A 25349-nucleotide genomic window follows, 5' to 3' on the forward strand; every position below is an offset into this window, starting at 1 on the left:
CCCTTTCATGCATAGAAACTTCATCAAACCAAGTCTCCTCAACAGAGCATCTGAGTTTAATAGTACAAGTCCAAGACCCAGTCTGGGAACACAGCTTCAAAATCCCACGACTGTGACACTAACCTGCTGCTACATGCTCCTTCCTCCTTGAGTGCTCTTATCTGTGTCATGCCTTTTGTCTGCCCCTCTACTTTAAAATGTAAGTTCACATAAGCAGGGCCCTCTTCCCTCATGTGCTTCTCCTTAGTTCTACTTTTATCTACTCCTTACTCCTAACAAGGGCACCTAATACTTGGTTGCTTACACCCTGCTGTTTATTTTGACTGTTATGATTGCTAATGCAGCAATGTGTATAAACCATTTATTTGTACTGTAAGTCACTGGTTTCTTGCTCACTTATTTGTTTATGTACTTTGTAAGTCACTGCGGAACACTTCTGGTACCATATTAATAAAGTATAATAATAATGTGAATAGGAGAAAGCCAGGCCTAGTAATCTTTCTTGCCGTGTGACAACACATTATACAGCAGATGAAAGGACAGGGGGTAGGTACTAGTGTGAAAAAGGGGTACTCAACACTCAAACTTATCAAAAGACATTGAAGGATATCCTAATTGTGTGTGCCAATGAGAGACCACCAAAGGAGTAGATACCTGAGGAGGTGTGTGGGAGAAGGGCTTATTCTGTGTCCAAGGTGGAATGCCGTCAGCGCTGGCGCTCCCTTAATTCCAGTACTAATGGATTCAATTTACATATCATCACTGTGTAAAATGATTGGTTAGGTAGGAAATGAGCCACTGGTAATTTTTCTGAACCAATAGACTGGCAGGTAGACTTTGACACAGATAGGCCAAAAGCTAGAGATAATGCTAAAAAAAAGTATCTGAAAACCAACTGGACACGAACTGGAATAAATAGTATACACGCACCCATCAGCCACATTATTAAAACTACTGACAGGTGAATAATAGCACTTGTCAAGGGGTGGGATAGATATTTACTCACAGGATACTGCACAGGCAGGAGAGCAGAGTAATTAATAGGCAGATAAACTGGTGTGCTACATGACATTGGCAGTAACACAACTGAAGCCGAGAACACTAGATGACAGAATGATGCTTGAAGTGGCAGTGTCGGGAACACTGTGGAATAGTCCAAATGCAGAATACACACTAGGGATATGCGCCCTCTGCAGGTGAGGTTTGGAGTAGTTGCTGGAAGCCTGTAGACAGAGACAGGCACTGCAGGATAGTATTTAGCAGACTTGTAGGGCCAAATGTAATAGGGTGAGCGTAAACTCTCACACTTTTTAAGCTCGGCCAATGTAATAGTGTCCAAAAACATGCAAACGTGCATGTTTTTCAGACTCAAAAAACTCCCACAATTTACACTCTCATACAGATGTTTTCCTATTTTGAAAAAAACAACTCAACCAATGTAGTATGAGAGTTTACTGCTAAACTCTCATGTTTTCTAAACTCTCACCCTATTACATTTGGCCCTTAGTTTGAGCTGTATACAGGAATACACAGGCTGCAACTGGGATTGTACAATGATTTAGCAGATGATGTTAAATAGTCCATGCAGGAATATACTGGTAGAGACTGCACATAATACATACAGGTAGAGTCTGTAGGTAGGTATGTGCAGGTAAAATCCACGGGCAGGTATGTTTGGACTCCATGCAGGAAAGTGCAGGCTGAGGTATTACCAGCAGATATACAGGCTGAAGCAGAGAAGCACACTTGTGTAATTAGGCTGGGCACCAACTGAATGCATGAACAACAGGAGCAAACTATCACAGTGCTTGGATGAACACAGGTGTGCAGATGCACAATCTAAAAATGGTGAGGGGGTAGGGTGTACAAATTAGCCGAGCCCGGGCTTGTTGGAGGAGCCTGGCGGTAACCCACCACCCTGTGACACTTCTTACCTGTCAGCGGCAGCAGCCTCTCTCCCCAGCCCAGCACATGCTGCTGTGTGCTTGGCTGCGGAGGGTCTAGGGAGGCTGAGCAGCAGAAGTCTCTCTCTGCCTGATGAGCGGGGGAAGGCAATCGCACTGATCAACCACCCCCTCCCCCGATCCGCCCCTTGTGTGGTGCCGCGAATATCTTTTTAGGGGGTATGGCCATGCCTCCACTACTTGGCTGCATCCCCTCCAATACCCCATCCTGTCCCCGCTCTCTACAGCCTTAAATGACCCTATACTGTAAGAAGGTTTGCAGCCTTGTTCTTTTATGCTGTAACAAAACACAAATCTTTTTTATTTTCTTGGGTACTGGTCATAAAATGCATCTCTTATACTTGTATGTTATGAATTATGTATATGTGGCTTATGATTAGTACAGTTTATTTTCCAGTTAGATGGACAATAAGTTAATAATAATGGGCAGCTTTTTCATCACAACAACAAATAAATAGTTCACAGATTAGTGGAAGTACAGGTAAATAAGTTATATATTGCATTGATGATCATTGTGGCACCAACAGCCTCAAGTCTGGCTGATCTGCTATGATTAAGATCTATTTAGAAATGGCTTTAGTCATATAAACATGCTGTCCATTTTAAACCAGAATGGGGACAATAGCTGCGTTCGGACCCAGGGGCTGATTCAGAGATGGTCATAAATGTCGTAGCAGCTGCGATCCCGTAAGCAGCGGATGTGTGCGAAAATATGCAAATACAGCTGCCACTAGGATTTCTATTGAGACGTCCACAGTTGGCCTCTCAGATCCCCCATTTGTGCAGGAAGACGCAACCAGTGGACGCACATTGATCAATCATCGAACTTCTAAGTAACCCTATTGCCGCACAGAATGCCTGTCGGAAGTAAAATGCCTGAGCCATTTTTACTGTTTACGGGATCGCAGTTGCAAGCTGGATGCAACATTGGTATGGCATCCATCTCTGAATCTGGCCCCCAGTTAGCAAATACTTTTTGCACACTAAATAGCTAAGCTAAGCTTGAACAACTGAAATGTGTGTGTATGTAATTTATATGTATTTGTTTTTGTTTTGAGTTTTTATAAATAAATGATATTACTTATATATTTAAAAATTGAATTTGCAACATAGATTGATACCAGGTATTTTTTAAACCAAATATTAAGTAATATCTGGCTATAAAAAGCAATAGGACAGCCCCTAAAAAGTCAACAGATTTGCCTGTATTACAAATGACACTTAAAAAGGTTGTTCCATAAGTATCCCATAGGCTCTTGAAGTCAATTTACAATTTAAATAACTGAAATATTCAACCCGTGCTGTGGAAGCTCCAAGTTTACACAGAAAAAAAGATTTTGCCCTAACAGTTGGCTTTCAACTAGCCTCTACATGTGAATCATTAAAAAAAGGACTGCATTTATGGATAAAAGAGATACCAGATAATTCAAATAACATGCTCACATGAATGTGAAAAAAGCTGTGAAAATGAAAACCAAAAAGCATTCTAAGAAAATTAAGGAGAAAGTTATAGACATGCACAGGGAGCACTGTTGGAACAATTGTGAGGAAATAGAAGCTGCATCATATGACTCAGGCACTGCCTAGACAAGGCTTTCCCTCAAAACTTAGCATCAGAGTAAGAAGGAGACTTCTGAGGTACTGTAAGCCACAGAGAGGCCAACTATCACTTTGATTGAGCTACAGAGTTCAGTGGGTTAGACTAAAATTAAGATGCACCAGTCAACCATATCAAAAGCTCTGCATATAGCTGGCCTGTATGGGAGGGTGTCTAGAAAGTAGCCATAACTGATGAAAAACCACATGAAAGCATGTCTGGAGTTTGCCAGAAAACATCAGAGTGACCCAGCTGAAATGTGGGAAAGGTTTTGTGGTGAGATGAAACAAAAATGAAGCTTTTTGGCCCCAATTCAGAAAGTTATGTGCAGCGCTAACCTAACACTGCTTAATCCACAGCAACAGTTAAGTATGGGTGTGGGGATGCTTTTCCTCAGTGGGACTGGGCATCTTGTTAAAATTGTAGGACAGATACTGCAAGTTCGTCTTTCAGCAGGAGGACAAATATCCCAAGCACAAGGCCAAAGCAACACTGGCTTGGTTGAATAAAAAAAGGTGAATGTTCTACAATGGCCAAATCAAATTCCAATTCTCAATTGAAAATCTGTGGCACTATTTGAAAATTGCTGTCTACACAAGCATCATCCAAGGAACGTGAACAACCTGGAGCAAATCTGTAAGTACTGTAAGAATGGCTAAAAATCGCTCCCAAACATTGTACAAATCTGGTAAAAACTTAATTCATTTAATGACCAGATAGTGAACATAATAAGTACCAAATACGTAGATATACACTGTAATTTTTTTTTTTATTATTATTACAATACATACACATATATGTGCAGGCTTCCACAGCTGAGTATGAAGCATTTTTTTATTTGTGTAAATTCAAAATGAGTGTTCAATGCAGTGTAAAGAACTTTTAATACACTGATCCAGCAGTTTTACTGTTTGGAATAGAAAGCTCAACAATGTGATTTTCCCCATTCTTCTTACATGAAACTTGTATTTTGGATGTGCACCTTTTAAGGATTACAGGTATGGTCAAGGCTTGAAAATGTATAATACAATCTTATAAATACCGTTAATACATACAGCCCCATCAGAGAAGCAAATAGACCTAATTTCATATATTCTCTACTAGCTGAATACCCGGGTTTAAATCCTCAAGTTATTAAGTTTCCTGGGTCAAAGTTCTGCCTGGCGCACTCTGCCGTGAGGTCCGACTGGAACCCCAACCACTCCATTGGGCATCCCAGAACAATTGCCACCCCTCTGTGAAGTTTTCATCCAAATCCATCCAGTGGAAGGCCCAGAACAGGCTACCTGGGTCAAAGTGCTGCCCGGCGTACACCAACGGGAGGTCTGACTGGGACCTCAACCCCCTAGTATGTCTTCTGGGATCCAATGTTACTACTCTTTGAAGTTTTCATCTAAATCCATCTAGTGGAAGTCTCAGAACAGGCTCCCCGGGTCAAAGTTCTGGAAAAAAAAAAACAGTTATATGTTCATAAGTATCCATTGTTGTGGAACAGACAGTTTGTGATACCTTTATATACATACATAATCACAGAAAACACATCACAAATGGTTAACCACTTGCCTGGCTTGGTCGTATCAGATACTTTGTCCCTCCCGATGGGACGATCACTGTCCACTGAGAGCGCTGTCCTTCTCTCCCTCTAACTCCGGCTAACAGCAGCCGCAGGGCAGAGAAGGTAGCGCTATCAGCACTGTGCTTCCCTCACTCCACCTCCGCTATCAGCAGCCTCTCCTCCATCTTTGAAAGCCCCACCCCCATAAATAAAGCAGAGCCCTGGCCATAATATGTGTGTATGTGTATTTCCAGTCAGGTGCATAAATATTGGGACATTGACAGAATTTTCATATTTTGGCCTCTATTCACCACCACAATGGCTTTGAAATGAAACAAACAAGATGTGCTTTAACTGCAGACTTTCAGATTTAATTTGAGGGTAATTACATCCAAATCAGGTGAACGGTGTAGGAATTGCAATGGTTTCTATATGTGCCTCCCACTTTTTACACTCTATGTGTATATATATATATATATATGGGGTCCGGCACTCCTCCTAATAATAAGTGCTTTGCTGCGTGCCTTCACAAAAATGGGATACAATATGGCAAAAGGTGCGGCACTGCAGACAAACTAAAACCTAGGAGATGCATGGTCAAGGTCAATGTTTCAATGTTTAATTTAGAAAATGTAAATTAAACATTGAAATGTTGAACTTGACCATGCATCTCTGAGTTGAAGTTTGTCTGCAGTGCCGCACCTTTTGCCAGATTATATATATATATATATATATATATATATATATATATATATACTCACACACATATATAGATGGCAGCCCCCAACCGATGTTAAGGAAACATCGGCAGCTGTAGTCACAATCTATGTTTCTATCGATGGCCATCACTACTTGATACCTTGAAAATTGAAATTTTTATGGTATACAGCGCTTAAAAAAATATTTTTTTTTACAAAATCGTGTTGGATAAGTTTTAAAAAGCTGTTCCTGACCTAATTCAGTCATAAAAATCGACAATTTCGGAGCGGTTTTTGGAAAATGAATTTGTCAGTTAAGTGGTTAAAAGGGCAATCACTTGTTCTTCTAAATAACAAAGCACCAGCTAATAAGAAGCCAGAAGTTACAAAGTGAACTTTTGAGTTAGTGACTGTGCGTCATCACTTCTTATTATAAATCTGCAGTCCCACTGTACTGCTGGCCCGACCATTAATCCATGGCTCAGACGGCTACTGGGGTATGTTTTCCTCTACTAATTCCTTCCTACTGAGTGTCCCATTTCTGTGACAGTTTAGGGACCTAATGAGTTAGGCAGAAACTGTTCTCTTCTGTATCTGGTATAGTAGTTAAAGCTATGTATTACTAAAGCAGGGGAACTTTCACTTTTTGTCAAAACCCCCACATAAGTTTTCCAAACTACGTCATTACAATCCAAGTTTTAAGGATATCCATGTTTGAGACCAGATGGTTAAATCATATTGACTCAGGTACTAATTAAGTCACTTGTGATAAAGCATGGATATCCTTAAAACCTGGACTGATATGATTGACTTTGTGAAACTCTGGTTTAAGGTAATCAGGACCCCTCTGTGTGTATTAGGTCCAAACCAGGTACCTAAGTTGCCTAATGGATGACCCAGAGATGTCCCCATGGATTTCCCTATTGATAGGTACTCTGTGCCAGGCTGCTCTAATAGATTGCTGTACAATTGTGGATTCATGTAAACTGTTATGTAATAAGTAGGTGCTATACAATTAAAGCTCAATGAATCTCCAGCTTGTATTTAATTACTACCACAACTTTTATTTCTGGTAGTAAGGCTTTGCTTTCCTACATTTGAAAAAGCATTTCAGGGAGATTGTGAAAGCAATAACTACTAGCAGGCGTTAAAGTAGACTTGTACTGATAGACGTGTCATAAATTGATTTATACCCAAATGTTAATGAGCCCCAAAGCAGTTAGTAAGATCTTCTTGTTGATGAAAACACACTGAAACTTTTCAGAAAATGCATGTAGCCATAGGGATTAGTGAAATTATACTATTTATCCCATTTGAATGTGAGTATATATATATATATATATATATATATATATATATATTGTGATAACTTGGGGTGATTAGCTCGGTAGAGGATGGTCTGGTGCAGTGTTTAGGTGCTTTAATGAGGGTCCACACAGCTTCCGTGTGAATAAATGAAATAGTGCTTTCCTTTTCAGCATGGAAATCAGGAAACAGAAAATAATAAACAACCTAGCCCCTATTTAGGGCGTCTAACTCACTTCTTGACCCCTGACTATCATGGTGCAGCTAATCTACAAAGTCTCTCAGCGTCAAAGTCCCAGTCCTGTCTCTGACAGGTATTCTCATAGTGGGTGCAGGGGGTGCAGAGGCTTAGGGGGGCTCCAGGGTGCATTTTCCCTACACATTGTTGGACTCAGTTTGTGTTTGGTAGACACTCAGCAGTCCTGTCTTCAATACACTGTAGTGAATATACTACAGAAAGGGACAGCCTACAATCTATTTGCCACAACACTAGTGTGTTCAATACAATCCCTTTTTACTAGCTATGCAGTGGATCTTGAGCTGTTACAGCATGCATGAGGACAAGGAGCTCAGTAGGAGCTGTAGTGGAATAAGTGAGGTGGAATGATGTGAAATAGAGATACAGCCTCATATAAATTGGGGCACTACAATGTGGCATAATGTGTATCGGGGGAACAATTATGCATAATAATGTGAACTGGGGCACTACAATGTGGCATAATGTGAACTTGGTAAAGTTCTTGCTCAGATGACCACACTCTGCTATCTCACAGTGGAGGACTTGTATGGGGAAATAGCATTCACGATTATCAAGATTACCATGTTCCGCCAGCCCTGTGTCAATCCCAGTTGGGTACGGGATCCCGACGGTCAGAATACCGTCAGTGGCATCCGACAGATTTCTGTAAGTATTATAATCCTTACCCTAACCATCCCCCTAACCCACCCCTCCCACATCCAGGGCTGCCAACAGTTTAGCAGGGCCCAGGTACAGGGAGGAACTGTGGCCAACCCAGGGAGGTGTGGCCAGATGCCCTCCTTAAAAAAATAAAAAATAGCTGCGGGGGCCGGGGGTGTGGACTGCTGGGCCCCTCAAACAGGGCCTAGTATATAGTACCCACCCCTCCCCCTCTCGGCGCCCCTGACCACAGCCTAACCCTCCTGTTCTGCAGCATAACCCTAACCCTCTCCTCCCTCAGATTAAAGCTAACTATCCCCCTAGTGCCTAACCCTAAACCTAATCTCTAACCCTAAGCCTGATACTTACCGTCAGGACTCCAGAATCGCTATTCTGATGACCTTCGGGATTCCGGAGCCGGTAGTCTGACTAGCGGTATGCTGTCAGAATATGGACTACATCCCTCATTCACACATAGGGTAAATAACGAGTAATGTGCTGGTATACGTTCAGGAAGCTGGCGGATGCAATGCCGACCGCCGGCTTCCAGACTACTTAATCCCGGCGAGGGTTAAATGACAGGCGTCTAAATCTAGACGCCTGTCATTTTACCGACACTGGGAGACCGGCGCCCGGCATCCCGATTGAAGGGATGCCGGGCGTGGACAGCCGCGCGGGGGGGAGGGTTAGGTTTAGGGCTCCCGGTGGCGACTTAGGGTTAGGCACCCCCCCGGGAGGTTAGGTTCAGGCTAGGGGAAGGGGGGGTTAGGGTTTGGCACCCCCGGGGGGAGGTTAGGGTTAGGCACTCCCCCGGGGGACTTAGGTTTATCCGGCGGGGAAGGGGGGGTAAGGTTTAGGCACTTAGAGGGGGAATTAGGGTTAGGCACCCTAAAGGAGGGTTAGGGGGTAAAATTAGGTTAGTTGATACTTACCTGTTGGGACGATCAGGATTTCCTCCTCTGTCGGGCTGCTGCGGCCGGCAGTAAATCATACCGAATGCCTCTTTGTCATTCATAACCATAGACTGTTGTTCTTGTATTTTCATGAAGAAACTTATAAAACATTACAATGAAACCTATAAGACTCTTAGAGCAATACATACCTGTATGTTTTCGTATTACAACAATAGGGTTTGGCTCTACGTGGCTTTAATGTCATGCCTACTGTACTTAGAAGAGATCCTTTGTACCTGCTTCATTTGTTTGTGTTTCCAGGTGTCACTTCTGAACCTCCCACTACTTACTTTGGTCCTGGCTATTGGTGGCACCTTCCAGTATGGGTTGCACATCTCCCTCATCAACTCCCCCTCAAAAGTAAGTCACGTTTTGTACCACAGGCTGTAGTGAGCAACACCGGTTCTGGAGATGGGTGCTGGAAGGCTGGAATTTCCATGGCCTTGTCCTCTATTCAAGCTCATCTTCATTCATGCCTGTAATGACCACGTCATACATTGTAGGAATATTCCATTCTAGCAAGGAAGGCTTAATCACTGATATATGCAGCTGAAGGAAAGACATTTACAAAACCCATCAATGTCCTCCTATCGCACTGTGGGTCTGATTCACTACGGACCGCTATTGCGATTGCAGCTGCGGTTACGTACGCAGATCTGCTGCAAAAATATGCTAATGTTTATAATCGCAAAGCCAGCATAGAGCTGCCCACTACCACTATCTCACATACGTAAGACCTCGCAGACCTGCGTATACATTGGTACCATTGATTAACATCGGCCCCTCACGCAGAATTACAGCAAGCCTGACCTTACTCAGAAATTGCTAACCTCGTCGCACGCAGTGAGAGTGCTCATGCTGCGTATGCCATCGCAGTGGCTAATTTATGCACGCCCAGGAAATGGAGTTCAAACGGACAGGCACACCTGCTTTTCTCCAACCACTCTCCCATCACCAAACGCTGACGTCCCATCCCTTGATCTGCGATGGCTTTGTATCTGCGTGTGATCGCAGTGCGATCGCAATGCTAACTGAAGTACGCGCACTGCAGTGCATTTGCATGCGCAGTATGCACCATCAGCTCATCTGCGTACGCTGTTGCAATTGCGATCCGTAATGAATCAGGCCCTGTATCTTTATTTGATAACTTCATTTTTATATCTTATTATACATCATTCATTTTCTTCTCTTTAGCATGTTCAAAGGTTCATCAACAGCACATGGGAGCAGCGCTATGGGACTCTCCTCCAGCCAGATACCGTCATGCTGCTTTGGTCCCTCATTGTATCCATATACAGTATTGGGGGACTCCTGGGTTCTCTAGTAGTTGGGCATCTCTCAGTCAAATTTGGAAGGTATCTTAAAATGTTTTATATGCCGGTTATAATGTAGTAGAGTGATCAGGTAAAGTACCCAGTGTAACATTTCCTTTCTTGCAGGAAAAAGACCCAGCTATATAATAATGTGGTTGCACTTATGGGTGCCTCTCTAATGTGTACGAGCCGGGCTGCCCAATCATTTGAGATGATTATACTGGGAAGATTCCTGTATGGAATTAATGCAGGTGAATAATTAATGAACCTGTGATAAATGTCAACAGTTATAGTATGTATAGCTATAGTGTAACAATAAATGAACAATGTGAATATTTGTATATATAACTGTGGGATATATTAGATGAGGCACCCCTTACTGTGAAATATAAGGATATTAGAAGTCATCATGGAGGGCAATGAGGAGGCTACGTTCTGTGTGTGTATCCCTTGTATTACATGTTTGTGTTATAATTAAATTTTATTAATTTATGTTTTCATATATGTACTTTATATTTTATTGTGTATTTTCTGTTTTTAATGAGAGCAAGCATCAGCCTGTCATGCAGGGGGGTCATGTGAGGTCATTCTTCCTGTGACAGGTTACTGTGTAGTAATGGGGCTGGAGGAGTGCCAGCAACATGGCTGTGACTATGTTTTCAGCCGCTTAATGTCTGACTGAGGTAAAATTCATGAAAGGGGATAAGAATAGAAAAGCAGTAGGTAATGTTTAAACTAAGTGCCTGATTCATTACAGTTCGTAGCTCCGTAATCGCATGCAGGTCTGCTGCGAATATAATAATATGCTACTGATTGTTATCATACTGCCATCGCACTGCCAGCATAGAGATGCCCGCAGTCTCCCACTACTGCTATCTCACACCCATAATACCTTGCAAACTCCATAAACATCGGTAACATCGCTTACCATCTGCCCCTCAAGAAGAATTACAGTAGCCCTGACCGTGCTTAGAAATTGCTAACCCCGTTGCACGCAGTAAGTACTCAAGCTGCGTATGCAATGGCTAATTTATGCATGCCCGTGCAATGGCGTGCAAACAGTCAGGCACACCTGCGTTTCTCCAACTCCCCCGTCATCACCCCCCATCATCACCCCCAAATCCAACTCCTCCGTCATCCACTCCCCCGTCATCACCCCCAAAATGCTGACCTCCCATCCGTCGGTCTGCGATTGCTTTGTATCTGTGTAGGTGATCGTAGTGTGATCGTAATGCTAACTCACGCACACAAGCACTGCAGTGCATACGCATGTGTAGTACATGACAATCGGCCATCTGCATACACTTTAGCAATTGAGATCCGTAATGAATCAGGCCCTGAGTGTATATATAGATTGTAAATATAAATATGTATGTCACACATAGGCATGACATAGGTATATTCTATTATGGCCACCTAAGTCTATTTTAAAGTGTATCGTACTGCATCCTGTAAAACATAGGGGGGTATTCAATTTGGCTGCAAAAAGCCGTTATCGACTAAACTATCACCGATGACATCATTTTTGCCTGTTTTAATTATCCCGTATTCAATTTCAAACAATTTTCGCCAGTGCGAAAAGTCTTTGTAAAAAATCGGGGATAACTTTTCACCATGTTTACAAGGCGAATAAAAGTGCATAATTGGGGTTTAGGGGTGCAGGCTTATGCACCCCTGGGAGAGGCCCCTAAAAGTATTCTGTGTCAAAAAAATTTTTAAAAAGTCCTCAGGATATCCCAAAAAAGGTGTTTGAAGTTTGGGGTTAAAAAAATATTGGGGGATAAACTTCTAAACTAACGAAATTGATTCCTGAGGGGTTCTCTAGATTGCGGGTAGTAGCGGCAGGTGCATTTTTGAAGAATTTAAAAAAATCACTTTAGGGACTTAAAAATATTCTTGCACCCTTTTTTATGTATCCCAAATTTGATGGGCATTGTTATTCCCCCCCCCGCAAAAAAAACAGTGGTATTCTTCATCACCTTCTTCTAGGCGCATATATGCTCCTGCCGTGGCTATTTGAAAACCTGACTTCCCTTCACCAGGCAAAAAATGGGGGTACCCATAGTGATCCCCCATGTCTGGACATCTTTAGGAACATTTCCCGAAAATTCCCTAATTTTTTCGATACTTACCTTTCCGCTGGATCCCGTTTTTGCTGATTCCTAATTGAATATGGGGATAAGCGGGCACGCGCCTGATACTTTATCCCCATCAAAACCTCTGATGTGGAGCGAAAAGTCCAGCATGGACTTTTCGCTCCAGATTGAATACCCCCATAATGGTATTATTAGAGATTAATATGAAAGCATAAGCACCCCAAGTGCTTTTAAACAGTCATGGGATTTATCTGTAACTTATAATAAACTCTGCCATTACAGTTCAGATTTTAAGGATATCCATGCTTGAGTCCAGAGACTGAGGTATTAATTAAGTCACCTGTGCTCAAGCATGGATATCCTTAAAACGAGGACTGTAATGCCCAGATTTACATCTTCAAGTTATTAAGTTTTATTAAGTGATGTCATCCAAATCCATCCAGGGGAAGGCCCAGAACAGGCTCCCTTGGTCAAAGTTCTGCCCAGCATCCCTGGGTCAAAAGTTCTGTCCTAAATACACCAACAGGAGGTTTGACCGGGACCTAAACCTCCTAGTATGTCTTCTGAGATCCAGTGTTATCACTCTGTGAAGTTTCCGTCCAAATCCATCCAGTAGAAGGCTCAGAACAGGCTCCCTGAGTCAAAGTTCTGCCCAGCATACACCAACCGGAGGCCCGACCGGAACCCTAACCCCCCTAGAACGTGGCCAGGATCCAACTGGACCACCTTGCGTTGGTTTCATCCCAATCAATGCAGGGGTGTCTGAATACATATATATATGGGGAAAGGGGATCTGGAAAATCTTTTGCTCTAGTAGGTAAACTATTGTTTGTATGTCAAGTGAGCCCCAAATTGAAAATTCTCAACTATCATTATTTGTAAAGTGTCTGGGGGTGCTGCCAAGGACAATAGTGAATCACCGTCACAACAAAAAAAAGAGAAAAAAATGTCCTCTTTGTTGGCGCACTAATGGTAAATATAAAATATAACCTTTATTCATTACCTAAGTTTAAAATATAGGTAGACTCCTGAAGTGAAATATAAAGATAACAACATATTGTAAAAATTTAAAACTTATTAAATAAATGATGTCTGTGTCTTAAATCTCAATTTGTGTTAATTAATTTATAGATTAATTAGTTGGTCATCCTAAATCCACAATATTAATATGCGTCTGGTTTACACTGTGGTCCTAGAGATAGTGGGCTATAAGCCAGTGTGAAATTGTAAATCAGGAAAATTAGTTACAACACATGATACAATAGTATCTGTTTGATAACAGTTCCCTGAATATAAACAATGTTGCGAATCTAATCACAGCAAGTGTATCTATGTGGACATATCAAACACCACTAGATGTCACTTTTGTATTATTAATCCATAATTTTCAGTCAATATAGACTTCAGTCTGACTTGCATTACAGTCATGTGGGCATTAACATATTAGCTTTATTTATAAAACATAGGCCCTCATTCAGAGCCGTACGCTCTGAGCAGAGCGCACGTTCTGCATGAGGGCCGGGCTCCTTTTTCATGGAGCGTCCTCCTGGACGCTCGTATAGCTGTGGGTCACCACCCACAGGCTATACGAGCGTGCATTTTGATGGCCGCGATGGTCGTGACCATCGCGACCATCGAAATTGCGAGCCGGAGCCTGCGGTTGAGGTTTTCAACCGCAAGCTCCGGAGTGATTTTGGCTCTATCAGAGCCAAAATCACTCCCACTGACATCACTAGTGATGTCAGTGGGCCGGCTTCTGACGGGAGGCGTTCCCGTGGGAACGCCCCCGTCAGGGAGGCACGCCCCGGCACGCCCACCAAAGGGGGCGTGCTGTCAATCAACATTGACAGCACGCCCCCTTTGATCGGACACAACGAGCGAAGGAAAGTCCTTCGCTCGTCGTGTCTGGCGCATGCGCACGACGGAGCTCCCTCCGTCGTGCGCATGCTCAGTGCAGACCATCGACCCACTTGCGAGCGTACAGCCGCTCGCGAGTGGGTCTGAATCAGGCCCATTGTCGCTATTCAGATTGTTATAACAATGGTCCCTGAGCTGATGTAATGCTCATTATAAATTGAGATTTAAGACACAGGCATTATTATTTAATAAGTTTTTAATTTTTACAATATGTTGTTATCTTTATATTTCACTTCAGGAGTTTACCTATATTTTAAACTTAATGATTAAAGGTTATATTTTATATTTACCATTAGTGCGCCAACAAAGAGGACATTTCTTTCTCTCTCTTTTTGTTATGACAGTGTCTGAAGACATTCCCGGACAAACAAATAAGACAAACAGACCAATGTATTTTATGTACAGTATATGATATAACATAAGCATGTATTAATGTGTATCTCCTGACACATGGATGTCTTGTATTACAGGTGTGAGTTTAAACCTTCATACAATGTATATCAGTGAGTGTGCCCCTCAGGGGAAGCGTGGAATGGTAACCGTATCAGTGTCCCTCGCCATTGCCATTGGGAAGATGATGGGTTTCATTTTAGGACTCAGGTACTCCTAATATATTGCATGAATTCTTGGCCAATGTTCCCGAGGTCTTATTGTATTCTGGTCTGTGCTACGTTTTGCCATAAATAACCAGCTTGTTGGTCTCACTTTGAAGTTCAGTGCATGGACCTTCCCTTCACACTCAGTGTAAATTAACCTTTATTTAATTTTAGGGAAATTTTGGGAACAGATGACTTGTGGCCTTATCTACTCTCATTCACCGCGGTTCCTGCGATCATCCAGTTGGTGACACTGCCCTTTTTCCCAGAGTCTCCTCGATATCTTATTATTGACAAGGGTGACAAAGATGGTTGTCTTAAAGGTATGGTGATTTCATCAAAGCCACTTAAGCCATTTAAGCCAATGTAAAATGTCTAAGTCCGTTATTTTGCACAAAGGTGAGATTGCAAAAGTAAACACATTTGCTATATCAACCTCTTTACATATTGATATCAAGGTCTCCCAAATCATTTCTGCAAATATCCACAGATTGGAAGAAGCCCAACCCACCTTCCATGATTGGACCAGTGGAGAAGTTGGCCATAGCAACCAATCAGCTTTAAAGTAACATTTATCAAGTGCAGTCTGTAAAATAATAGGTAGGAGCTGATTGGTTGCTATGGGCAACTTTTCCACTGGTCCACTTCTCCACACTTTTCACTGCTTGATAAATAGACCCTTAGACCGCTATTACAGCAGTGCTGTCCAACATTTCAGTTTATTCTACTTTTTACAGGGACAAAATATAAAAATCATGTTTTACCTTAAGTAGATTCTCACCCATGTGTGAAGAACCCTCATGGCTGGCTGCTACCGGGAGTGGCGCGCGCTGATTACGTCGCCACATCAAGAGCAGCCCCTCCGTTCAGTGCTGCCTAGGGTAACCAGTGTAAACACCTACTTAAGGTAAGACATGATTTTTGAGTGGGGGGGATGGGGGTCGGGAGTGCCATGATGGGGGAGGGAAGAGGCAGACTGTCAGTGTTACTACGGGGAGGAAGTCGATGGAAGAGAGGAACAGGAAGCAGGAGGGCTGAGAATGGATTACTGTTGGTGCAGGAGCTGGGATCAGGCTGAGATGCAGGCCCAGGAGGAAGAACACCAGCCCCTGCGTATCACAATACGACTGTGGTATTTAACTTGGGGAAGGAAGGATGACGCTACACGGGGCTTCTGCTGGACGGCTGCTGTAACATGGAAATAAGATTCTTGTCTACTGCCTCATTACTTATGTGTGCTCCGGGGGTCTCTCCTCCAGGTCCCCAGTCACACTCCCGGAATCCGGCTCCTGGACAACGTACCAGCCGTGCCAGGACGGCATCTCCAGTTGACCACAAAATGGCTTAATAATAGTTCATGATGGCAGCTTTTTATCTGTCCGTGGGTCAAGTCTTTAAGTTATACCTTTCAACTGCTATGCCTTTATTTATACCATATTTTATTCTTAGATTATAAATGTACTGTATAAATTATATATTGTGTTTTCATCATAATTCTATGGCAATTATTTACAGTGACTTACAGTACACATTATCATCTTAGATTTTATTTGTTTAATATGTTTTCCCAGCTATTCAGCAACTCTGGGGTCCAGGAGAACACAGTGTGGAGATGGAAAACATGTTGACAGAAAAAGAAGCAGCAGGAAAGCAGATGAAAGGTGTAAAGGATCTGCTGCTGGATCGCTCAGTGCGCTGGCAGATGATCACACTAGTACTAATTTGCGGAGCTATACAACTTATCGGCATCAATGCGGTAATATACTAAAGAACTAGTTGCTTTCTCCTCTCCTAGTACTAGGTCAATGCCATCTTTGTAATGGTGAATATACAGGATCTTTTCTAGGACTAGAACAAGAAGCCATCTATACAGTATGGATACAATAAAATCATTTTGTTTGTATAGAAGAAAAATATTGTACCAATTTTGCCCATAGAGAAAGGGTCCTGTAATGATGAGAAATGCTCTATCAGTGAAATACCGTCCATCACAGGAGAATAACGCTTTAATTCTTAATGTAATGGCAGGTTTATTTCTACGCATACGACATTTTCCAGAACGCAGGTATTCCAGCCAGTGAGGCACCGTATATGTCTCTTGGGATCGGCATCACAGAGATCCTCACAACAGTGCTATGTGTGAGTGCGGTCACTAGTTTGGTTTTTACCCTTCAAACTATTTTGTGAAGATCCAGATTGTATCATGAGTAAGAATATTATCAGCTAAAATATTGGCTGCTCCATTTTACATGCAATGAATATACTTGCAGCCAAACAGTATGACTTGGGTTATATACGCATTTACATGCACCATATGCAAACAGCAATTCTGGGACATCATCCATTTTTTTGTTGCATTTTTTTTTTTTTAAAGGTCAGCCTTATTAGGCATTAGTAAACTTTTTCCCTTATCACCCTACTTACTGGCTTTGTACAGGGCTTTCTCATTGATCGACTGGGCAGGAAAACACTGCTTTGGATGAACTATGTGATTTTGGCTCTGGCGCTGACATTTCTCACTGTCACTCTATCCTTCCAGGTAAGGACAATTCTATTACACTTTTATACGGCAGATTTGTCATCCAGATTATACACAATATTTCTATCCCCATCAAAAATGAATGAAGCCATTTGCAGCTTTAAATTAAAAAATTAACTTTCACTTTTGTACAGGGCCGGATTAAGGCTTGTGGGGGCCCGGGGCAACTGGGTTGTGGGGGCCCCAACAATATAATTGTCACCGCCTCACACTTCAACTACTATGCCCCTTACCTTTCCACTGGAATCTCCACTGACCTGCAAGGTGGCAGCACAATAAATCATGTCCACGACACTGCTGGGAACCGACTCCTGGCAGCATAGCAGACATGATTTCTCTGTCCTGCTGCAGTTGTAATCTATGCTCCAGGCTGTCTGAGCCAGCATCCGGGTCTACCCAGAATGCAGAGTGTGAGCAGATTCCCTTCCACCAGTACACAGCACCTCTCCATCCATTACCACACCCCCTATTATCTCTACAGAGCATATCACCCAGTGTACCCCCTTTCCCCAGTACACAGCAGCATTCCATTTACCCACACAGCACCCTGTGGACACCCCCTTCCCAGCAGCGTCCGACCGCCCCTCAACCCCTTCCTTCCCCTGTACACACTATCCAGCGACCCCACCCAAGAGAGGTTGCCACCACGGACAGGCTTCTCTCTGTGGACTGATGCTGATAACTGCATATTCAATGGATGGTAAACTGTACTTGGTATGGCAGATATGGCCTCACATAGTGGATTTACATCCCAATTTTTGTTTTGTGCAGGACGTATACTCTTGGCTCCCCTATGCTTCTTGTATGTTCATCTTCATATTTATCTTGAGTTACGGCTTGGGACCTGGTCAGTAAAATATTTTATTATGCATCAAATATTTTTTCTCTGACATAACCAAATTCATTGTTACTGTTAGAAAGTATGATCAAATAATTATGGCCTAAGTACCGTGAATAAGTGCAATTTATCCATACATATTGTTAATACAATATTTATTAGAAAAGTCATAAGAAATTATGTCAAACTGTCAACATTTGTCATTCATAATAATGATCCATAATTCTTTACCTATTTAAAATGTGACTTTGAAAGTGTGTACAGTGTATTTTAGTATTGCAGCTGGTACTCTAGGAACTTTACATACTTATATGTTAATTTTATACATTAATGCTGCATGTACTTTTGTTTAGTAACAGTTTTTCTCGCTTTCACTATTAAATTCGCATCTGAGTGAATTATGTTGTTGTCACTGTGTTACTGACTTGTCAGTAATTTATTCTGTGGCTCTGTTTATTGTATAGGAGGAGTGTCTTGTGTTCTTCCCACTGAATTGTTTGTACAGTCTTACAGACCAGCTGCCTATGCCTTAGCTGGAGCCCTCGTGTGGGTTGGACTATTTGTAATAGGCCTGGCTTTCCCTTTTATTGAGGTATGATCTGTAATCTACATCATGAGTATAAAAGACAAGTGTGTGTTGCGTGAAAATGTACTGTGTGCTTCCAGCTGATAGGTCTACTGAAGGTGCCCCTGATACATGATTTTTAAGTCTCAAATTAACAATTGCTATTCACAGGGGATGTAGTCACCGTGTCGCCAGTCACAATGTCGACACAACGTCGACAGTTATGATATCGACATTGTTGATATGCTGGCATGGAACATGTCAACATCTGCAGAATGTGGACATGTTCACAGTGTCAACATCTGAAATGTTGACAGTCTGCAGAGTGCCTACATTAGGTTAGGCTACGGGAGGGGAGGGTCAGGATTAGGCCTTAAGGGGAGTGTTAAGCTGTAGGAGGAGAGGGTTATGGTTAGGTAATAGTGAGTGGGTTAGGGGTTAGTATTACAGATAAGGTTTAGTGTTAAGGGGTCTATCCACTAGGCGACCTGAAAGGCTGAACGTCTAGCGTTCAGACCTTTAGGTCGCCGAGGTGTGGTGCCCGCACTGAATGTCATTCAGTGCAGGAGTCCGACCTCCTATCTCTGAACATGCCGAACCTGACGAGCGTCGTCAGGTTGACCAGCATGTTCAGTAGATAGTCGGAGTCGGCAAGGACCCAGCGTGCACGCACATCGCTGGTCCTTGCCGGCTATCCATTACACAACTTTGTGAACAATGCAACCAAAACCTCCTGGTTTTGGTCGGAATCTTCACAAAGTCGTGTAATGGATAGGCCCCTTTACTCACCACTGGAACAACTGGATAACAGCCAACTCATCATCACCTGACCGGACCCAGAAGATACAGTCAAGCCACCGGGGATCAGCTGCAGCTAAGTGAGCACTGCACCTGGAGACACACTGTTTTGTCGACAGTCGGTTTGATCCAGATGGACACATATTGCCAACCAGACAGCCTCCTTATACAACCTATCCTCACCTCTGCTCTCAACTCTGCTGCCCCCACCTCTTCTGTCCCACTTCGCCGCTCCAAGCCCCAACTTTGGCACACCAAATTTACCTGGTTCCTTCAAAAATGCACACATACCGCTGAATGCCACTGGAGAAACATTTGCTTCTTAGCAAACTTCTTCCACTTCAAGTTCATCCTCTCCTCCTACTGCTGTGCCCTCTCCCTTGCCAAGCAATTATTTTTCAGGTCTCTCATTTATTCTCAGTCCTTCAATCCCCACCACCTCTTTGCCACATTCAATACACTTCTCACTTCAACCTCGCTGACTGCTCCTTCTCTGTCTCTACGTCTGGTTCCACCTCCCCCGGTCCATCCTTCCCATGGGCATCCCCTAGGGTTCTGCTCTCTAATTTTTTCTCTACACACCTCCTCTCTGGGTGAACTCATCTGTTCCTTTGGCCTCCAGTATGAACTCTATGCTGATGACTCAACTCTACCTCTCCTCTCCTTATCTCTCCCCTCCCTTCCTCTCTCAGGTGTCCAGTTGCCTCTCTGCCATCTCCTTCTGGATGTCTGAGTGCTTTCTCAAACTCAACATTGCCAAAACTGAACTCATTGTCTTCCCTCCATCTAGAGTCTCCTCCCCTCCCGACCTCTCTATGACTGTCAACAACACTACTATCCCCTTTGTTCCCCAACTCGGCTGCCTGGGAGGTATCCTTGACTCCTCCCTTTCCTTCACCACCCACATTCTATCTCTTGCCCTATACTGTCAGCTCCAGCTTTGCAACATTGCTCGCATTAGACTCTTCCTCTCCCAGGATGCCACCAAAACCATTGTCTACTCACTGATCATCTCTCACATCAACTACTGCAACCTTTTTCTCACTGGACTCCCCTGCTCCCATCTTGGTCCTCTCCAATCTCTACTCAACGCTGCAGCTAGACTTATCTTCCTCTTCCGTCGCTCCTCTCTGCCAATCTCTTCACTGGTTCCACTACAACTACAGAATCCTTTTCAAACATCTAACCATCACATACAAATCCCTCTCCAACTCCACATCTCCAAACTCATCTCCTTACATACTCCCTCCTGCCCTCTCTGGTCGACCAATGACTGCTGTCTTAACTTCCCTCTAATCACCGCATCTCACTCCAGAATCCCATGCTGCCCCCATCATAAAGACTATCCCCCAGCCTGCCTTGCTTCAAGCAAGCACTGAAAACCAACCTGTTCATAAAAGCATATCTGTCCACCACTTAACCATATCACCATTTAGTCTACCTCACCCTCTTGCACTCTCCAATTCTCTCACTCCTGCTCTTAGCTTCCCTTACACTGGCTCACTCCTTATATCTTCTGTTTGTCTCCCCCTTCCCTTTAGACTGTAAGCTACATGAGCAGGGCCCTCCTCCCTCCTGTTCTCATTACCTACTTCTCTTGCACAGCTGCACTCTACACCTCCTCCTTGGGCTTTCTACCCTTGGACTCTACTCATACAACCTAGACCCGTTTTATGCACCCATGCCAATGGCTAAGGTTTCAGTTTATGCTGAATATTTCCGCTGCACCCCTTGCTTCATTGGCTGCGTTGAGATTTGTAGTGCTAATTGTTACTTGTCCACTTTATGGCACTGTACTGTTTTACCCTGTACTGTCTTATTGTTTTGCCAGTAGTATGGCTCTGTGGACCACGTGTGGCGCCCTATAAATAAAGCTTATTGTTTTTAATAATTATAATAATAATAATAATAGAGGTGAGCAGTTGAAGGGCAAGCTGAAAAGGATATATTGAGGATGGGAAGAGAAGAGTATGCTATGAGGAAGACTGGTAAGCTTTAAAGGTAAGTTTTACGTGAGCGCGTAAAGCTGGGGAAGTTGGGAGACAGTCTGACTAGGTGAGGGGGTTTATCTACTTATTTGTTAATAATTAAATAATAATTATGATGACTATGTGCCTCCGGGGTTACCTGACCACATCTGCCCTGGATAACATAGCAGTATAAAGTCTAAGGGAATATTGTTATACTGCTGATGTTGATACTGTTTGCTATTCCAGATAAAATGCATTAAACTTATTTATATTTAGCTGCAGAGTAGATCTTGTACCTGTGATATACTGTAATTCATCAGAACCACAAAACCAAACATACAAGTGGCCATGCATAAGAGTTCTACATTCACAAATATGAATGTCAAAGTTTCCATACTTCTATAAAACCTGTATATATCCTGTACCCCACCCCATATATATCGTATAACTAATTTCAGAAACAGGAAGAAATGAGTAGAATAATGGCCTGATTCAGCAAGGATCGCTATTCTGCTTATACGCACGCAACGCAGTTGCTAATATCAGCGGAGATATGTAAATGTTTGCATTCGCATTGCAATCGCAGCCTAACATAAGGACGCCTTACCCCTTACTCACATCCGAATACTAGGGCAACATAGTGAGACTTCACTCAGGAATTACTTACTTCTGCGCACGCTATGAGCCCTCAGGCTGCATATGGTATCGCAGTGGCCATTGCAACTCCCTCCCAACGCACTGGCACGCCTGCATACGTCCGATCACACCCCCATCACTACCCACAAATGACACTTCCTGTCAATCACTCCATCATGGGTCTGCATAGTCACTGCGATCTCATTCCCTATCGCAGTGGCTAGTTTGGGCACGATCACTGCGACACATACGCAAGCGCAGATCGCGAAAATCGGCAAACTGTTCTATTATTACTAAATTAAACCCTGATCTAGATTAGGTGAACAAGGGTCGAGAAGAGAGAGTTCAGGAAGACGTGGAGCTGCTAGTAATGAATATGATAGATAGATAGATAGATAGATAGATAGATAGATAGATAGATAGATAGATTCAGGTTTTGCAATGACCCATATTTGATAGACAATGGAGTCTAGTTCGAATCTTGAGTGATCAGAGGAACCACTTAAACAAACCTTGATATCTGTTCACTTACACACTGGGAAATAGATACTGGTAAAGCTTGCGAGTGTGCCATTAAAATTAATAATAATGTATGTTTTTTATTTTTGTTTTTAAATAAAGGTAGTTTGCAGTTACTGCAAAGAATTCCTGACACATGGTAGGAGCAGCCATTTTGTGGACTGAACCGATATTTGGGAGAATATCATCAGTCAATTCAGTAGGAACATGTACCATCAGTGATGTACTTCATGACAGGAATCAGGATGTTCGGTGGCTGATATTCATTGGACACTGTTTGCTACTGTATATAGCTGGCAGGTTGCATTATGGATATTTGTTCAGCCCATAAAATGGTTTGCTCCTTTGAGTGGAGTACATGTAAACTGTACTGAAACATGTTTCTTTTTTCTCAATAGGAGACAATGGGGACTTTTTGCTTCATTTTCTTCTTGGTTTACTGTATCTCCATAGCTGTATTTTCTTTCTGGATGTTGCCAGAAACCAAGGACCGAAGCATAATGGAGATTCTGGAATCCTTTAATCAGCTTAATTTCAGAGAAACGGACAAGCTGGTCTGTACCAGACTTTAGCTTGGAGCATTGTGGCGTTGAGTGTAAACATATGAACACATGTATATATAGTTTAACTGCAAGAGTGTTAGAATTGTCAATAAAGCATAAATGATTGGAATAACTTTTTATGCAGAAATACTGAGGTTGATGAACATATCTATCAAGCTGACTCATTACTTGAATAAACTGTTTAGCTGAACCCCCCACTTTCATATAGTAGGACTTATGTAGGCAGAGATCTTCATAGAATATTTATAATATCCACCCACTGCAAATTGGACTAAAGGCTTGCAATCCCACAAAGAAGGGAATACATTAAGTGGATGGACTTGAAGGGCTGAAGATAAATGAAAGGACCACTACGTGTAAAGTACAAAATCATTTAATATAAAAATATTTCTTCTCACATTAAAAAATGGTTATGTAAAAGGGATTAACAGCCATATTGCGCTTAAAACGGGTATTTTTGTATAGGGTTCATTATAATATTTCTCTATGCGTCAAAGGGGTTATCTCCGGCAGTAAGTTTCACCAATTTCGAGATTGCCTTTGCTGGTTACTGCATCGCCTTATACCTCAATGGGCTTATAACGTAATGTGGGAATATGTTGGACAAGTATCTCGGGATACTATTACCAAAATTATTTAAAAAATATTTTATTTTAATATATAAATAATATCACTAAAATACATTCAACAATATTGAACACAGTTACTAGATTATGAAATCAAAACATTATGGGGCAAATGTAATAGGGTGCGAGTTTTGTGTGCGGGACAAACTCTGACCATTTAAAGGTCTGAGTTTATATGTAATAGCATGCGAACTTGTGAGTTTGAGGCTATTACATTGTGTGAGTCTGTGTGAGTTTTAACATATGAAAGCTCTGGCCTTCTACTGGAAACTTTCATTACAAGGTCCAAGTTATACAGAAGCCTTCACAAATCAGTGAGATCCGTGAAGGCTTCTGTGTTTTAAAGAATAGTAAAATGTAAAAAATATTTAAGAAAAAACGACGTGGGGTTCCCCCCTAAAAGCACAACCAGCACTGAGCTATTCCAAGTCGGTCCTAGTTATGAAAATATAGGGGGAAAAAAACAGGGTTCACCTGTATTTTCATCAACCAGCACCGAGCTCAGTGAGCCAGTCCTGGTTCTGGAAATACCGGGGACAAAATAAGTAGGGGTCCCCTGTATTTTCCATAACCGGCACTGGACTCTTTCTAGTCTAGATGTGCACTGACCCTCGTGTTTTGGTTTTGGATCTGGATCTCCCCTGGTTTTGGTTTTGCCAAAACCTCACTTCCATGTTTTGTTTTTCGGTTTTGGTTTGGGATCTGGATTTTTTTCTTAAAAAAAAATCATAAAAACAGCTAAAATCACATAAATTGGGCCTTTTTTTGTTCCTACAGTATTATTAACCGCAATAACATTTATTTCCACTCTTTTCCAGTCAATTTTGACCACCTCACAGCTCACAATATTGATTATTTCATCTAGTTTAGACCCAAAATTTGCACCAAGATAGCTGGCTGACTGCAGCAGTGGGCGGCACAAACACATGGCAGTTCAACTTCAAACATGGCACATCAAGAAACACTTTTATTATTCAAGAGAGGTCTGAGGGAGTTGGAGTATGTATGTAGTTGAAGGCAGGGCAGGAACAGGGAGGGTTGATTGGTAGTAAATTTAATTTTGTTTTTCGAGTCCGAAGGAAATTATGAAGGAGAAGGGAAGGGGAGGAGGCATTTACAAAAAAATTGTGATACATTCACATCAGTCCTTTCCACAGAAGAATCCCTGAGCATGACTGCTGCTGCTGCTGGGAGTTGATTTTCTCTTCCCAGAAGGGGACCAGGAAGAGTGCTTTCAAAAAAACAAATAAACAATTGACTTAAATAATCCTTTGCAAACCTTCTATAAAGGCATTTCCCAACCTGTACAGGGACATAAAAAAAACAGTTACTTATTGGCCTCAAAGTGCCACTTAAGTAGCACAGATATGTGGACAAGCGTAAGATCTATGATTTAAGGCTGG

At 42.4% G+C, this 25349-nt stretch overlaps 1 protein-coding gene across 1 annotated transcript; it reads left to right on the forward strand.

Annotated features, from left to right (window-relative positions):
- The first annotated feature begins 3755 nt into the window (after positions 1 to 3755).
- On the forward strand, positions 3756 to 23408 carry LOC148517973 (solute carrier family 2, facilitated glucose transporter member 11-like). Its single transcript, XM_088477939.1, has 13 exons — positions 3756 to 3837; positions 7893 to 8023; positions 9232 to 9330; positions 10165 to 10325; positions 10410 to 10534; positions 14767 to 14896; positions 15067 to 15215; positions 16464 to 16648; positions 16921 to 17031; positions 17330 to 17431; positions 18203 to 18278; positions 18734 to 18861; positions 23156 to 23408. The coding sequence occupies exons 1-13, from the start codon at positions 3756 to 3758 to the stop codon at positions 23327 to 23329; spliced, it is 1653 nt and encodes a 550-aa protein (XP_088334065.1). The 3' UTR covers positions 23330 to 23408.
- The last annotated feature ends 1941 nt before the right edge of the window (positions 23409 to 25349 follow it).

This window comes from Taudactylus pleione, unplaced genomic scaffold, assembly GCF_031769625.1.
Source record: "Taudactylus pleione unplaced genomic scaffold, aTauple2 ptg000205l, whole genome shotgun sequence".
Classification (NCBI taxonomy): domain Eukaryota; kingdom Metazoa; phylum Chordata; class Amphibia; order Anura; family Myobatrachidae; genus Taudactylus; species Taudactylus pleione.